The 17,539-nt window shown below is 43.5% G+C and overlaps 1 protein-coding gene across 1 annotated transcript in view; it reads left to right on the forward strand.

The window, feature by feature from the left end:
* PHACTR3 (phosphatase and actin regulator 3) overlaps positions 1–17,539 on the forward strand; it is a 55,533-nt gene that overhangs the window by 24,639 nt on the left and 13,355 nt on the right. Inside the window, exon 7 of the mRNA XM_009326789.1 lies at positions 243–396. Coding sequence (XP_009325064.1) covers positions 243–396 — 154 coding nt within the window. The remainder of the gene's footprint in view (positions 1–242; positions 397–17,539) is intronic.

Here is a 17,539-nt window from a genome sequence, read left to right on the forward strand (position 1 = left end):
TGCTTGCTTATAATGGATAACAAAGATAACGGAGGAATATGATCCTTCTGCATTTGTAAGCAGTTTTGTGTCTGAGCCCTGCACAACTGTAGTGCTACTTAATGTTATTAATGTGTATAACTGCTCATTGCACACTAACATACAGATCACTGTCACTCTGTAGGTTTCCTGCTCTTCGTATGTTCATGTTTCATCTCCAGGAGCTGTCTTTCTAATAACTTTTTTCTCAATGCATGTCCCAGGTACTTTGCCAAGAAAATGCAAGAAAGAACTGCTGGCAGTAAAACTACGAAACAGACCAAGTAAGCAGGAGCTGGAAGACAGGAATATTTTCCCAAGGAGGACAGATGAGGAAAGACAGGAAATCCGGCAGCAAATTGAAATGAAACTCTCAAAGTAAGTCTAAGAACAGGGAGGAACCTCCCTTTACAATGGAGTGTCCTCTGAGTACTGTCAGATGAGATGCTGTCACCCACCCCCAAATCCATTTCCTGCAGTGAATCATACACAAACTAATATAGCACATTATCAGCTGTCAATCAGTCACATGAAAAAAATCTTAACTCCCTCTTCAGTCAGGGTTCCCTTGATTTCAATAGAAAACAAGACAGAAGTCAATGTGGGAGACAAAATTCTGCCAAATCTACCTGCAGCTCCACTGACGTAATCCAGATTTTGAGGTCCTCCAAGAAGGCTAGTGCTTTAACAAAAATAATAATATAATTGTTTATTAACCTGATTTTGCTTTGTCAGTGCTAGTTGAATTTGAGGATAAAGGCAAGGGTTATAGCTGCATATTTACTTGAACAAGGGAAAGCTGCTGTATGCATTGGTGGCTATATTTCTGCTTTAAGGCAGAAGCAACTTCAGCAGCATTGCCCTTACATGGGTAAGGTGTTTGTGTAAGTCGAGCTGCAGGGACAGCAGGGATGGTCTGGTTTTGATCAGTAACCAGGGCAACAGGGTAGAGCTATGAAAGAAATAGCATTACTGTGGCATGTAGCCTAAAGCAAAGATTTAAGGTAACTATGAGGCTCAGACTGCACCATTTGGTTTTTGTGTGTGTTTTTTTTAAGAGCTACATTTGGATAGCTGCAAACATGAATATTTTAGATGAGACAAAGTGGATTGTTAAATAATCTGTGCTGCGCCTGCCCACATTGGGACGGTGAGCACTGCTCGCCGCCAAAATGCTTGAAGTCAAATTGAGAAACATGAACAGAAGTTCATTTTCAAGGCTTATTAAATATTAAATATCTCAAGCCTCTCCTGAAAGAAACATTTATTGATATTTAAGCTAGCTCATTCGGGAGTGTACATTTGATTAAACTTTACCTTAGGGGACAGCAAATCAGAAGCACACATATGGATCAGAGCACGAGTCCTAATGGACCAGCGTTTACGGAGGAAAACGTCACTGCCATCACCACACTTGCCCTCAGCTAAGAAACAAGCTTTTGAATGAACACAGATGAGATTTTGTGTGCACTTCATGATGCCCCTGCAATGCTGGAGATGGAATAATCACCTTCCTCCAGTCTCAGTGACTACTATTTATTCTTTGTAGCATGGCAGCACTTTATACCCAAAGCAGAACAGTGCATTGTGCCAGTGACTGCACAAGACAGAGCAGATGACAGTCCCTGTCACAAAAAACATGTACAGCCCTGTTGTGGTTTAACCCCAGTCGGCACTCAAGCACCACACAGCCACTTGCTTACCCTCCCCCCGCCGATGGGATGGGGGAGAGAAACAGAAGAGCAAAAGTAAGAAAACTCTTGGGTTGAGATAAGAACAGTTTAATAATTGAAATATAATAATAATAAAAATAATTTAAAAAATAATGTAATGAAAAGGAAAACAACAAAAAAAAAAAGAGAGAGAGAGGAACAAAACCCAGGAAAAACAAGTGATGCAACTGCTCACCACTCACTGACCAATGCCCAGCCAGTCCCCGAGCAGCGATTGCTGCCCCCCGGCCAGCTCCCCCCAGTTTCTATACCGAGCATGACGTCCCATGGTATGGAATGTCCCTTTGGCCAGTTTGGGGCAGCTGTCCTGGCTGTGCCCCCTCCCAGCTTCTTGTGCACCTCCCCTCCCAGCTTCTTGTGCACCCCCAGCCTTCTCAGTCGGCAGAGCATGAGAAGCTGAAAAGCCCTTGACTAGTGTAAGCACTGCTCAGCAACAACTAAAACGTCGGTGTGTTATCAACATTATTCTCATCCTAAATCCAAAACACAGCGCTGCACCAGCTATGAGGAAGGAAATTAACTCTATCCCTGCCGAAACCAGGACAATCCCATACAAGTAGAAAATATCACATGACAATTTACATTAAGTTCCAAGAGTTATAGGCAGAGCAAGTCATAGATGTGCCACATTAACACCCATCATCTTAGGAAGGAAAGTGTCATGGGATTTGACCATGGCCTTGATCATCTTGACCTTGCAAGCCTTATGTATTTATTTCAGGGAAATATTTCAAGCTGCACTCCGATATTGTTAATTCCAGTATTTTGGCCAGTCAATTGCTCGTGAAATATCTTCATAGGTCAGGAGCCTAATTTTATGGCTCTAAGATACACAAAAAATGGTTTCCACGCCACTCCATCCCTAAAACCAAGTTGGACCATCACAGAGTATTCACTGAGTGAGATGATTATCTCATATCCAGCCACACCTCATACTGCTGAAATGCCGAGGTCACATCTCTTTTCAATACAGCCTGACTTCTCTTAGTGTCAAAGGTCTAATGGAATTGCATCTTCAGGTGGTATAACTACAGGCTTTATCCCTTTTCTTTTCATTTACCATTTAGCTTGCTTAATAATGAGCCTAAAGAATTATTTTAAAGGAGGCATACCTAAAGTCAAGTGTCAGTACAAGGACTTAAAAAGGAAACTGCTCTACTGGTGAAGAAAAGGGATGGTCATTACTAGAAGCTAGGAAATGTACCGTCTATAGGTAAATGCAGAGAAGGAAGCCATACTGTCTGCTGTGGTCTTATTGGGCAATCTGTGGTGCAGGCTATTAGTATCATTGGTAATGTCTAAAGGATGGCTAAAAGCCATCTTTGTTCCAAGTGCTGGAAGACAGGCTTTCATTCAGTTCCTTCCTCCTGGAACATGGAAGATTCCGCGCATCTCGGGGAACAGACGGTGCAGAGATTGCTGGAATAGCCAGGAATGGCAAAACAGATTGGAAGTAATCTCCCACACAACTTCCAGCACATATGTGCACTGGCAGAGCTCAGCTCAGCTCTTAACTCATCCACCAGAATAGAACATGACCTTGCAAACAAGCTCAGGTGGTGGATGCATGCAGGAAAGTATTTACACCAGGAAAAGCAAGTACGTGTGTCCCCCCCAAAAAAAAAATTAAAAATGGGTATTGGTAAAGGCCAAAGAGTCAAAGCCCTAGAGATATCCCTCTGGAGTTTCTGACTAGGACTGACTAGGTCTCATGCCACAAAACCCAGACCACCCCAGAGTCCTCACTCAGAACACAACCTGGCAGTAGCGTGGAAATGTAACCACACTGGGCAGAGTGAAAATCTTGTATGAAATTTTGAGGTCTTTAAATCCATTCATTTTACTGGTACTTGTGCAGCATAGTCTCTTCGTGACGACTTGGAAGTTTATAGCTAAGGAACGTACTGCTAAGCGTCCAGGTGTGAAGCACTGACCGGGAAATGGGATCCAATACAAATTTCTGTTCTCTGTATGATTTTGCCACTACCTATGCAGATAAGAGCACATTGCTGCTGCTGCTGCTGCACTAGTAACACTTTGATAACAGCAATGGGACTTACCAGCTCAGTTATGAATCCACAGGTACCATCAGGCTATAGACCTGTACTTCAGCACAAAAGAATAACGTATGGGCAGATTAGGGAGTAGTTATTTGATGGCTGTCTGCATAAGAATGGCAAGTAAACAGGCAGTTGTTTTCAAGATCAATATTTTTCAGCACATATTCCTATGTGCTGGAATCAATCAAAAATATTCCTACAATATTTTTTATTGTAGGAATTTGAAAGTCTATAGCTGTCTAGCAAATTGCCTCAGTCCCACAGCTAACACCGCCTAGCTCTGTACTCTGGAGGGAAAGCTGTGCTGATGAATGTAATGCGCAAAAGATACTGAATAATAATGTCTATGTAACTTCAAAAACGGGGAGACAAAAGAATAATATTTTCTCAATACCGCTGTATTTTTTAAACGGTTCTGGCTGTAATACATTTCAACAGTAGTTGTGAACCTGCTGAGAAAACCAACTCTCTGCTATCGTGCTGATGAGTGTTTACACAGTCAAAGCTAAAAATCCCTATTTTTCTTCACTTTTCCATTCATTCCATCTCAAAAGAGAGATTGAGGAATTCTGTTATATCTTTTGGGCCAGATTCTACTTTTACAGCAGTGCAAGTCCACTGACTTCAGATTTATTATTGGCTGACAGCAGCGTGAGTACAGATTCAAGTATTCATTTATGTGCATTGCTGCTTCTGACAAGTGTATTTCCCATATTTCGTGCTCCCAGCCAATTTAGTCTACCACTTGTTGCCGTGGAAACATGCACGTCTCCCTCCTCCTCCACCCAAAAGAGCAGTATTCCATTTCCCCCAGATTTCCCTTTCCAGTAGTGTTTCTCTTACTAATTCATGCATCCCCAGCGCCCCAGGCCATGGTGTGCACTTGCAATATTCTACTGTGCATTAGGTAACAGGGCTCCCAACAGGTCTTGGTTCCCATTATTATGTGTTCGGAGTGCAGATAATAAGGCCTCAATGGAATTCAGTGAATTGAGAGCTCTTTGTGTCAAGATGCAGAAAAGACATTTGCAAGTACGATTACTTGCAATAACTGCTTTCTGCCTTACAGACTCACTTTGTTCTAGAAGGGGTTTAAGCTGAAACCTGGGGGAGTAAAATAGTGGCTAGACTAAAGAGTGACGCAGGAAAAGGTTGTTTAATTAAATTTAATATCTGACTGTTTAGAAAGTTAGTGTTTGAACTGCCTGGGTGGCTGGTACTTCTCAAGTATGCCTTGTGTAACCACAGTTAAAGACACTCCATTATTACTTAATGTTTCAATGAAAACATGAATTCCCAGAAAAGATTACACTTGTAATTTTCACTTCATGTTCTGTTTCACCTCCTTGGATATTTGCATAAGTAGACACGATGCATTAAGCGGCACTTAAAAGATTATGGAGACAGGAATTCAGATACAGAAACGTGGGCATCAAAGGAGTCAGACAGGAAGAATGACAGTTTTGTGGACACAGAGCGGAACCAAAACTCACGAACCTAAAACTGATCTTTACCACATTGAAAATCTTGGCATGGGTAGGTGGATCATGCTGGGGCAAGGTTTCTTGGCAATGTAAAGTGAAAAAGGAGGTATCTTTATTCAGTACTTTACCACATCTGGAAATCTGTAGTTCTAGTGCTGCCCTGAGGTTCTTGGAAAGGCATTTTCAAGTTGACTTGCCCAGAAACTGCCGACGTAGCTAAATGCACACTCAGATTAGACCCTGGTTTGTACCTCAGCCTCACGTAACAGAGCGTGAAGTTCACAGTGCTGCTGGAGACAGCACAATACCAAGCAAACAGCACTACGGATTTGCAGCCTAAAAGCATAGAGCGTGACAGTTCAACACAGAGCAATCATAAAGGAAAATTTTACCCATTGACAAAACAAAAGCTGTGCCCCATCTCCCAAGAACGACATGTCCAGTGCCACTTCCTCACAGAAACATCTCAGTGCAACTTTGCTCACTGAAAAGGCATCGGCCCTCCAGACCGAGAGATTCAGGGGGAAACTGGGTTGAATTCACAGAACTTTGTGGAATATTTTATTTGATTTTGACCAAAAAAAGGGGGGGGCATATACAAACTACTAGCAGCTCTAATGCAGAAATTAAGTAGATACTGAACTGAGCCCAGTTTAGAGACTAGTCTAAATTCTCCTGGAGAGTATCAAGGTTTTTTGTTGAAGCTCGGACTGTGCTCAAACTCCCACTTGCTGAACTAGAAATCAGGGAACTGCCCTGATTTCAGAAGGCTGGGAAGACTTGACACAGATTTATTCCAGAGACACAAAGGCAGGGGCAGGCACAAAGAAAAGATCAGCTGTCATCACTAATTAGCTGTGTACAATTTAATGCATTTCGTTCTTATTTGGCAGGAATCATCCAGGTAACCTTGTCACTGATGCTAAAAATAACCCCAGCAAGCACAGCGTGGGTGTCTGTGAAAGCCTCAGCTCCTCGCATGAGATGGGAGCTATATATAGAGCTACAATTCAATTCTGTGGGCGTGTGTGTAAGCCGAGGGAGTCTCCCGTTCTCTTTGCTCTGCACTAGACAGCGAGATGAGATGCTGGCAGTGGGGACCGGCTGGAGGGGGGGTTGCTGTTGGAGATTTGCATGTGGCTGCAGTTTTTTATTAACAGCTTGCACAGTGCCCGAGTGCTTTTTAAACCTAGTGCTGTGTGAGGATTTGGGATTTTTTTTCATGTTTTGTGCCTTTTCCATTATGGGCTCAGCTTTTCAGGCTACAGAAAAGAAAAATATTGCAGTGGATGGGGGGGGGGGGGGGGCCGGGGGGGCGTTGGTGGGGGGTGGGCGAGGCGGTTAGAATTGTGGAGGTGCAAGTGATAGCTGAGATTTTTTGGAGCTGCCTCCAGGATTTAGATGTCTGGATCCCATAGGCATTAATATTGCCCATGCCCTTCCTTGGTGTCAGGCAGTGACACACAGTTGGAAATCCTGTTACGTACCCAGTGACAGGCAGCACTGGCCTTGCAGTCAAGGGGACTGAGGTTTAGTGTCTGCTGCCAGAGTCACTCTGAGACAGTCTTCAAGGATGAAAATCAGGAGGAAGGAGAGAAAGCTCAAGTTTTGTTAATGTCTCCAAGCCATGAGTCAGTTTAGCCTCCTGTTTACAGGGCTTTTCAGATCGAAGTGAGCTGCAGTGCAGCTCAAATACGTGTATTAGAAGAGGCTGAAGTACATCTGTACGTGCCATACCTTGAGTACCCTGTCCCTTTCTCTTAAGGACTGAAGAGCTCTTGAGAAAGGTAGCTTTTGTTCCCTTTCAGGTATTACACTTGCAAAAATAGAATGAACTTCACTAATGTGAATCCCGGGTCAGCAAGTAACAAACTGAACAGCCCTGAGCGTGTGAGCATAATGGACCCTCTGCACAGCAGCTCTTTAACCAGAGGTGCTTGCTTGCTTCAGTAACGAAGCACAGTGCATGCACAATTAATTATGGAGCACCTTATCAGCTCTGGGCAAGAGCCATGATCTGCAGCTGAACCAGAAAGAGCAATTTGCTGTCTCAGACATGTTTGGCAAGAATTTTTGAACACACTAATTCATTTATAAAGGGTTGCAACAGAGAGGACTTAGTCCTGTGTGTTAGTTTTTCATTTGAACAACACGCACATGACTCAAAGCTGCTCTCAGTGCAGGTTTGTATTGCTAAGGATTCAGCATGCACCTCCTGTTGAAAATGTTGGGTACGTACTTTGTGCAAATACGGGGAAGTGTCATTGCAGAGGGCCGTTACTTCTGCCCGGGGACAAGAAAAAGTTTCACATGTCTAGGGCACAGCTGATTAGAGATTGTCTTCTGGGAAGACACTAACTCCTTGCACTGCTCTGTTCTACTTCCCTGGCTCCAGTGCCAGTAATTCGTAATCAAACATGTTTTCCATGGCACAGCGAAGGCAAGGGCAGCAGGTCAGTGCACAGCAGGGAAGGGAAGAGCAGAGCAGCAGGTGTAAACAGAGCGAGGAATATCCAGGGCCTTTTCTGGGACACAGAGTCAATTCCTCCAATAGGTATTCTAGCATAAGTGGCACATGTGAAAATAGAAATAAAAAAAAATAAAAATCAGGGTTCAGAAGGCTGTAACGTATCACAAGGGAGCATAATTATGTAAGTGAACTTGCAGGAAAACTGCTAAAGCAAGTGTAATTAAATAAGGAAAAAACATTTTAGGGAAGAAAATAGTGCACTTGTTTTGTCCTGCCAAACTGCCTACGAATAGCAGCATGTGTTCAGGCTCAGATCCTCTCTCAGAAATTAGGCATCTACACATGCCTGAAGATCTGGGCCCTAGCCCTGTCAAGTGACAAGCAGTCATAAAACAAAATGGAAATCTGCAGAAAGCCAATAATGCTCTGTAATGCTTCACCTTACACTGGATTAGGATTCAGGTCCTTAAGCCAGTTTGGATCTGCAGCACAAGTAATTACAGAAAGAAATTAATTTAATTTGCAGAGCTTAATCGATAGGGACCAAAGTGAACTGCTCTGGTTGTCACCGCCATTTGTGCTGTTTTATAACAAAAACCTGACCAGAACAAGGTGCTGTAGCAGTTGTGAGCTACTGATAACGCAAGGGTTGAGCAGCGATTCAGGCATTCACGGTGGCAGCCCTCACCGTTTGTGGGGATGGTCGCTGTGTTGTTGAGATTCCTTCGGATTAGTTTTTTTGTTTTAAACCTGTTCATGAAATTCAGGAAAAATGTTTTATGCACTTAATGCCAAGCACTTACTTCACTGTAGTTGAAACAGAAGCAAGATGGGATGGACAGTGTGTATCCCAAAGACTATGAACTGGTGTAAGCAAAATCTCAGACAGAAGGGGGTTTGGCTGCATGTTTTCCAGTTTTAACGTACCCAATTTCAGACTTGCTGCTTGAAAGCATGTAAGAACAAAAGAGAGAGGGGTCTAGTTTTGGTTTTGTGTTGGTGTCATCCCCCCCCTTTTAAACCTAGCCAACTTTATATGCAGACTGGATATAAATGAGTTTCACCATAACTGTTGCTGTGAATTGCCTGCAGAATACCAAAGCAGGTAGAATTAACTTCCACAAAATTTTTAGTGTGGCTTTTAGATTGGGGAAAGGAAGAAGACAAAGCTTTCTTACTGAGTGGTGTCGCGTTTGCACAGACCATACCTGGAGGGCATACAGCTAGTACCACAGCAGTATGTTATCACTGATTTACGGGGCAGTGTTGTCAGATGAGTCATCTGCACCTTTTCCTGAAGAACTCGAGCACGTTTTTGGACTCTCTTCCAAGAACTGGCTCACCACATGTGATCCAAGGAAACTGCAATTAATACAGTGCAGTTGCTGGCCCTCCAAATACTGTTAGAGTTACTACAATTTCCTCCTGCGGCTCTAAGCACAACTTCTGTAACCTGGTTCATTCAAGATTTTAATTCCTCCCAGGAATGCTTCCATAAAGAAAAACTGGGTCAGTCTAGCACAGTTTCTACCTTTTTGAAATAACATTTTTCACCCTCCTCGCCGTCTCTAAGGAAGGAAATAAATATTTAGAAAATAGAGAGGGGGGGAAGGAGAGAAAACAGGTCAGAGCAGAAGGTCATTGTTTTTAATCAAACACTACTTAATAAATATTGTACAGTCGTATCAATTATTAAAATGTAGTTCTAGCTAAATCTTTTTAATTCCATTGCCTGTGCCCACCTGGCAAGCTGCAGCTGTATAATCAGGTCTTGTGGGGGGTTTTCCTGTTTATTTGTGTAGCTTGGGAGGTTCTTGGGTCAAACAGAGCACCGCAAGTTTCCTTCAGTATCTGTTTTTCAGGATAATTAACTCATCCAAGTGGCCAGCACACTTCCTTGACCTCTCCAGACTCTGGAGAGTGTTTTTTTTCTCTGGAAAGCACTCTTATTTTCTATCTTTTTCTTTAGTTGTTGCACGTAACACACCGAAAGACAAAAAAAGGACTCCCAGATTTATCAATCCACACTCAAGTATTTATCCAGTGAAATGAAAAAGAAACAGACAACATCTTTGGAGGTTGAGGACCTTCTGTTGAAAGTCCACTTATGCAGAGGACTGTATCAAGGCAACTAGGAAACTTCTTCACCTACTTGAAGAACCAGCATGTTGGTCAAATCTGAGTCTTAAATTGTAGTAGAAACAGGTTACTTCAATCTAGTTAGTCCACTGTTGTACAAAGATGTGACAGTTATTTTGTTTTGTTAAAACTATACAAAATACTACTCAGCCAAGAGACAAACACCAGAATAAAAACAGGAGTGCCTCCCTTGAAAAAAAGCCCTCAAAATCAAGACTACATGGCTCACAGATGAACAGCCATTGTCATTTGCTTGAGATGATCATGTTCATTAAGCAAATTAGATTCTGAATGAATTAATACTTCATTAGTTTTTCAGAAATCATGTTAAAAAAAAAAAAGCCAGGATCTCACAACAGTCTCTGCAATAGACTGGCGGCTATCTGGAAAGAGATCAGGCTAATTCGAGGGTGTCTGCAAAAGCCATATTCTGGCCAGGCTACACTGCAGCCTTATTATGATAATTATCACAGGGAGTGGCTACAGTACTGCCAAATACCACTCAACAGGGGAGAAATCCTCCTTCTCAAGAAAAGGTTAAACAAGCCAGTACTAATGTGGTAAGGAAAGTTACATTTATAGGCATCGTGCAATTCAGTTCAAAGAAATCTTTTTGCAGCCTGTTTACAACATGAAGGAAAAAGATAACAGAGAATGATAGGCTTGGGGAAATACCAAGCTTAGGTCTACAAGGATGATCGGAGCGGGAAGCTCAGGGTTAGCAGGGACTTTCTGGTGGACTAGAGGCCCAGCACTCAAACGCAGCATTACCTGTTACTTGCTGTGCATCAGCTGCAATGAAGAAAAAAAAAATGCTACAAAAGGCTAGAAATCCAGTGTATGATGGAGGTCATTTGCAGAGAGACAAAGCCTGTTCTAGCTTTGATGAAGTCACTGCTACCTTCCATTGCTCTGCTTAGCCTCCCCTTATCCTAGCAGTCAGACAGCAGACAGAAAGCGACTCTAAGGAGACACGGATGTGGTAAAATTGAATCCTTTCCCAAGAGCACAGAGACCTCACAAAGGTTTTCTGTCGCAGCCTTGCACTTTGACAGTAAAAGACAGTGTATGTTGTACCACAACAAATCATAGCAGTAATGTCAAAACTAAATGCTCAGGACAATAGGAAACATTACATAATGAAATTCTTACATTTTATTCAATTGAGGAACTCAGATTTCAAAAGCTCAGAATTTTCTGTCCTGACTGAAATTTGCCAGCAACCTCTATTTGGATTTACACCACCATAAGCAAACACGGGATCCTAAACGGAACTAAGGAGGGTCCCAAAAAGCTTTGGGGAAGAGCAGACAGAACATGAGGATGACATTTTTAAATTCAAATCCCCTCTGCATTTTCACGTAAGTTAGCATGTCTGTAATGATCAGTGTCACGCTTTGTGGCATCAAGTGACAAGTCATACTCCTCACACAGCCCAATTTAAAACCAAAGAAAAACAGAATCACTAAAATACCACTTGCAATGGGAAGTGAATAAATCCCCGGAGAGTCTGCAAGTCTGGTTTTCCAGACAAGACACTTTGCCACATTTTCCTATTCTGTACAATAGAGATAACCATATAGACCAGCTTTGCAGAGCGCTATGAGATCTGCTGATGAAATAACTACAAAATAGATGATTATTCCTGTCATTGCGACCAGGAGACTCACACTCCTGCAGAGTGCTTGGGCCACATCTTTGAGTTGTCAATGGAATTTCTCATTTCACTTTGCATGCTGATAGCAGGAACGCTCTTTGCATTGAAAAATCAACAGATAACCTCAAGAGAAATTTTGCAAAAAGCAAAAGATTAAAATAAAATAAATGGGAATGCAGTAAAGAAGCAGGATTCAGAGCATGCCGTGGGCAAAGGCTGTGTGGCCCGGGCCAGCCTTGGTTAATGACAGCACGAGAGCAAGCTGTTGGTCTAGCTCTGTGCTGAAAAACGCTGGGCTAACAATAGGGTGCATGAGAGAAACAGAAAATAGTACAACAGATGGTGATAAGCTTTCTGAAGGCAGGGATATCCCATCCTTTTGGAGATGCTGTGTGGGTGAGTGATGGGAGAGAACTAGAAAGTACTTGCGTTGCCAGGGAGAGTGTTCCCAGAGAGATTCCTGCAATCGGACAGCAGGTGTGCAGTCGTACATATGGTCCCAGCAGGGACTGTCTATCCCAGAAGCATTTGCAACTTCAGGAATCACTATCATTTAGTTTTTTCTTTAGGGATTACACAAAGCCAAGAGAGCGCTGCATTCTCCTTGATTTACTTAAGTGATTAAGAAAGCTATCCCCTGGTGTAAAGCCTGACACTACAACCAGTTTGAAAAGTGCAATGGCATGCCCTCACCTGTTCGGGTTTGAAGCTGCTGGGTCAGTAGGCTCACGCAGCTTGATACCACCAGCTCTGGGGTAAATCCTTGCTGTTCCTTTATGCAACACCTTGCAATGGCAAATATGCCTGCAGATGTTTACTTGTCACTTCACAGACTTTGCAGATTGCCAAAGGGTCCTTTATATACAAATACAGGTTACAGGGAACAGAGAAGTATATTCTCCAGAGCTCACATTGCATGGGGAAATTCTCAGCAGCTTGTACCCATGGCAAAGAATGGCCATTCTCAAATCATTTTGCATTAAATGAGGGGGTGGAGGAGAATTTATATATAGTCAGCAGAGGCAGGCTGACAAGCTATACATACCAATATTTCTTTGTCTGCTCTCTGCAAATCCAGCTGTGGTTTCTTCCAGTGACCCAAATCCCACAGCTGTACATTGCAGTGGCATCTGTTGGTAGGGGCACCTGTTTATAGGTTAAGTGGATGGTATTGCAGGATCTTAATGCTAGCTGTGCAACAGTGAGCATCCTGGCTGAATTCAGGATATTTTGGGACACTGCCATCCATGTACAGTATCTCTGTTTGATGGACTCTGAAACGTAGCTAGTGCTACAGTCTAAACTGACATGTCTTTCTGTCCTCCTGTCCCTGTTCCCTCTGACTGTGGTGGCTGAAATTGCGTTCCTGGCTGCCCAGAAGTTGAGTCATGAGCCTACAGGCACTTCATCTCTTACAGGGCTCAAGGGTGGCTGGCAACCCAGCCTCAGTCTCCCTAGAGGAGATCAAGAACAAGCATTGTATTAGGCATCATTTATACAGTGGAGTTAAAACCTAACTTCTTTTTTTTCTTTTTCCTTTTCGTACATATCATTACCCAGTAAGCACCCAGGAGTATGCAGCTGTTCCACTAGGAGTTTTGGAAAGCCTCAGTAAAGTGGCAGTCCCCACCACTGGGCTAAGATTTGCTTCTGGTCTACTAGTGATTGACTCGCAGACTCCCTACTGTTGCTCAAGCAGTTGCTATCAGAGTTGATTTTAGTATCACTTCAGCAGTGGCAGATGTCTTTATTTAAAATAATATAATGGTAATACATGCATAATGGGCTAGAACTAAAATCCTGGGATTTATTTAATTCCTTTTGTTTGCTTGTACTGAAGCATCAAACCCACAATGTTCTCAATTTGCCCAATTCTGAGATATGTAATGTCACTTTTTTTTTTTCCTGTGGGAACACAGGGCTCCAGAGCTTTACTCCTGCTTCAGAGAAAGAAAAAAAAAAAAGAATGTTCATTGCTTTGCAGTGAAACATTATTCACCATTTTCAGTGACCTGCACAGTGTGACCTAGATCATAACCAGCATGTGGTTTCAGTTGGAAGACCCTTCAACATACTCTAATACGCAGCCTTGAGCCCGCATCAACCTTCAGCGGAGGAGCTGCACTAGGGGTCTGCACCACTTGCACTGTTACTTGAAGAGCGTGTTCTCAGCCGTTTTTATTGCTGACCTATTTTTAGCTTGAATGTATTCCTCAAACCAGTTCCTTGCCCAGCTGCAAGGCAAAGCAGAAGCAAGAGCAAGCGGTAGTGCTGCTTACGCTGACATTGCTACCAAAAGAAACATCGAACTACAAACTCGGAGCATGTCTTTGGCTAAATAATCAGTTGTACTTTTGTCACCCTAATGACTAAATACCTATTACAAACAGGACAGATCCACTATCTAGCAGCTCTGTTAAACCATAGGGTGGGGGAGCAGATGGAAGGGAGAGAAAAAAGCCCCTGTTCTGAAATAAGCAGCTATTACATTTACACCCTAATGTAGGCATGTTAGTTTTGTATATGAACTAATAGCTCAACTGGAAATGAAAACCCTTATGTTACATCGGTCCTGGAACGTGCCACAACATTGTCCAAGAGTCCTTAACTGCATGGCGAGAGAGGTATGAAAGCAAAAGCCTCCTGAAGGTGATGGAAGGAAACTCAGCGTCTCCACTGAACTTTGCAGCAGGCCTTTGAACTGAGAGACAGGCTCTGCTCTCCAGCTGTGTCTGGCCTTTCTTCCTCACACATTGAGAAAACTAGGAAACCAAAGGTCAAATGCAGCGGGGCTTTCACAGGTGGTGAAAACTGTGATTACCGTAAAGCCTTCTCCATCTGAATCCTCTCACATAATTAGATACTGGCTCTGTTGGTGTATTTCAGCCCACACAGTGCTTATCACTAAGTAACACTATGCAATAGCAAACCTGTCACAAGGATGTAGGTCGTTCAGGGACAGTGGGTTATGGCACAAGGGTCACGCTGGGCAAGTATGTAGTTTTTATTCCAACTGAAATCTGAACTCCTCCTTGCAGGGCTTCTATCACAGAAATTACAATGATGGACAACTGTAATTGCCTGGGAGATGAGTGACAACATAATTAACTGAACTCTTGCTGATTTGCAGCCTTGAAAATCCAGACAGAACTAAAGGCCAAACAAATTAATAAGATATGTAATTAAGGCAACATATACGGCCTCTGCATTTATCCAGTATCTTCTAGTGGACACTCAAAGGTAGTTTTCTTATTTGGGTGCAAAAAATAGTTTATAAAGGAACACAGACACAAATATGGGGCAATTTTAAAGCAGTAATGTTTTTGCATGCAACTTCCAGAATCTGCCATACCAACTCACCCTTTTCATACTGCTCTTCAGCCTCCTATTATCAGAGAATTGCAGCAACTACTCATCCTGTTATGGGAAACGCTGGCACATCACACAGCTACCACTTTTTACATGCTCCAGAATTACCTTGGGGTAAAAACAAATTTGTGTCTCAGTGTCTGCCTTCTAATTCTGTACAGACTGTAAAAGGCAAGTCCCTCCTACCAAGGATTTACTACTACCCATAATTGTACATTGCAAGCAGTACTGCACTGCCATAGTGCAGTGTGTGGGTGACTCAAAGCCCTGGCACACATCCTCTTCACAGCTACTTATAGGAAGGATGAGAATTACAACCTTGTTGAATTGAACACAATGTTCTGGTAATAGAGATGCCAATTTAAGAGGCAGAGCCTTTCCCTCCTGACGGCACAAGCAGGCACAAGCTGCTTTATGAGGAGCCAGCACAGGGCACTCCCATTTCTCCTTCCTTTGCCTGGGCTGGAGCTCCCCTGTGAGAGGGATCCTCCCCACCCCCCCACTTCCCAACTCTATCTGCAAAACTACCTGTCACAAGAGACAATCAATGCAATTGCTGCTGGCTACAGCTCACTTACTGAAAGCTGGATTGATTGCTCGCTTGTCAGTCCAGAGTCCACGGGCACATGCACGTGTCCAAGTCTACCCAGTCTACCCCTCCCTTTGTAGAAGATTATCAGAATCACATGGATCTAACTAAGGAAGAAAAAGGATTCCAAAGCCAAGTCTTTTGGCTTCAGCTACAAATCCGAAAGAAATACAGTTTTATGACAATCATACATACAGATGCCGTGCAACAGACTCTTTGCAAAAATGTATTTGGTAAACAAAGGAACAGATTTTGGGGACAGATAAGAAACCCCACAAACCAAGAACGTGAGCTTTTTTGCACTGGATTCTGCTGAACACTTGCTAGGGTCTGCCAGGCAGGTGAGACTGCAGACTGGTAAGATGAGCTAGAAAGGAAGGACTGTCCAAGGTGTGAGAAGTCAGCATAGCCCCATACGCATACAGGTGGGCTGTACCTGTTCCAAATTTGTCTCTCATCAGCTATTCAGTGCCCATACCTGTAAGCCCACAGCTTGCTGTGGCTTTGCTGAGATGCAGTTCCCACAATGGACAAAGCAGACACTGCTAAGGTTAACTATGAGGACAGAGAACGTGGCAGTATCTGCTGCTTGTGGGACATATTGATGCATTGCCCATCTGATAGCAGACCCTGGGATCCTAGTGACCCGCAAATCCTCAGACTGCTGAGGATTCAGAGCCACCTGTAACAGTCCAATACCATCAACCCTGGTGTAATGCTGGTCCCAAGACATTAATTCCCTTGAATGTGAAGGGGACAATCTGCGTGAAATAAATATTGATCTATTGATCAGCAGTCACAGGCACATGTGAGGGTCGCTGGGCTCAGGAACATGTGACCTGGCTCCAGAGGGGACAAGCAATTAGTAGACTCTAGCGTCTGTCCTTGTGCATGTGTTGAACATGTTAGTTAACAGGACCTCAAGCTGGACTCTTGTGGCCGACAGCTGCAGCCCATTCCACCAGACCAGCCAACAGAGACTTCCCCACCCATGGGGCTGGCAGGGGCAGTGCTCGATATCACCCTGGGCAGCCTGTTTTGCTACAATTATACACCACACGTGTACCGTCAAGGGAAACAGCCAGACAGGCATAGATTTACTGCCCCTCAGAGCCAGCACGGAGCACTCATGAACGTCACAGGATTCCCATGTGCACATTGCATGGAGAAAACAAGTATCTTGAGGCCACGTGCAGACTCTCAGCACCCATGGTACTTTGAGACCAAGAGCGCACATGGCCGTACCTGCAGGGTGTTCTCAGGGAGAACCACAGGCAACTGAGCTAACCTTCAATGACCTGCTCCTCTCACCCTCAGAAGTAACACTGCAGAGGATGTGGGAGCAGACCAGGTCTTTGGCTTCTGAGAGATGGGAATACATAAATTTATCCAGTTATCTTTCCGAGCCCAAATTACTGGAGAAAACATTCTAAAGGTAATCTGAAAATACCCCAGGAACACTCCCCAAACTTCAAAGAGCTGAAGAACACCTGGTGCTTGAAGGTTTATGCTCGCTTTGCACAGAGCAACAATAACACATAAACTTTGTTATTTTACTGAACTTAAGAAACAGCTGTCTGTGTAGTGTTGTGTGTCGCCCCTCCCCCAACTTATGGTGACTGCTTTAGCATTATGATAAAATACTCAGCTTTTGGTCTCTCTCCAGACTTGGAGCATCACTGACACATGTGCAGCAAACTCTGTCTGAACTGTGTCCAAACATCATTTAGAGGGAAGCGACATTGGTGCCTCCAGTTCTGCTTGGTTTCCCTGAGGCAGCTGCAGTTGCCTCAACTGAGACGCTGCAGGTTCAGCTTCGCTTACTTTGCTCTTGGCATCCCTTGGTTTAAGCTAACGGGGAAGCAAATTCCTGGAGTGCATACCCTTAACATGAGACAATAGCAATATCAATGACAGTCCGTGCATTTATACCATGGGGGATCTGGGCAGAGATAGGACTTGCCTGCAAGTTACTTAAGAGTTTTCAAGAAAGTTTCAAGACCCTTCCAAAAATGGCTGG

This window comes from Pygoscelis adeliae, unplaced genomic scaffold (genome assembly GCF_000699105.1).
Source record: "Pygoscelis adeliae isolate BGI_AS28 unplaced genomic scaffold, ASM69910v1 Scaffold286, whole genome shotgun sequence".
Classification (NCBI taxonomy): domain Eukaryota; kingdom Metazoa; phylum Chordata; class Aves; order Sphenisciformes; family Spheniscidae; genus Pygoscelis; species Pygoscelis adeliae.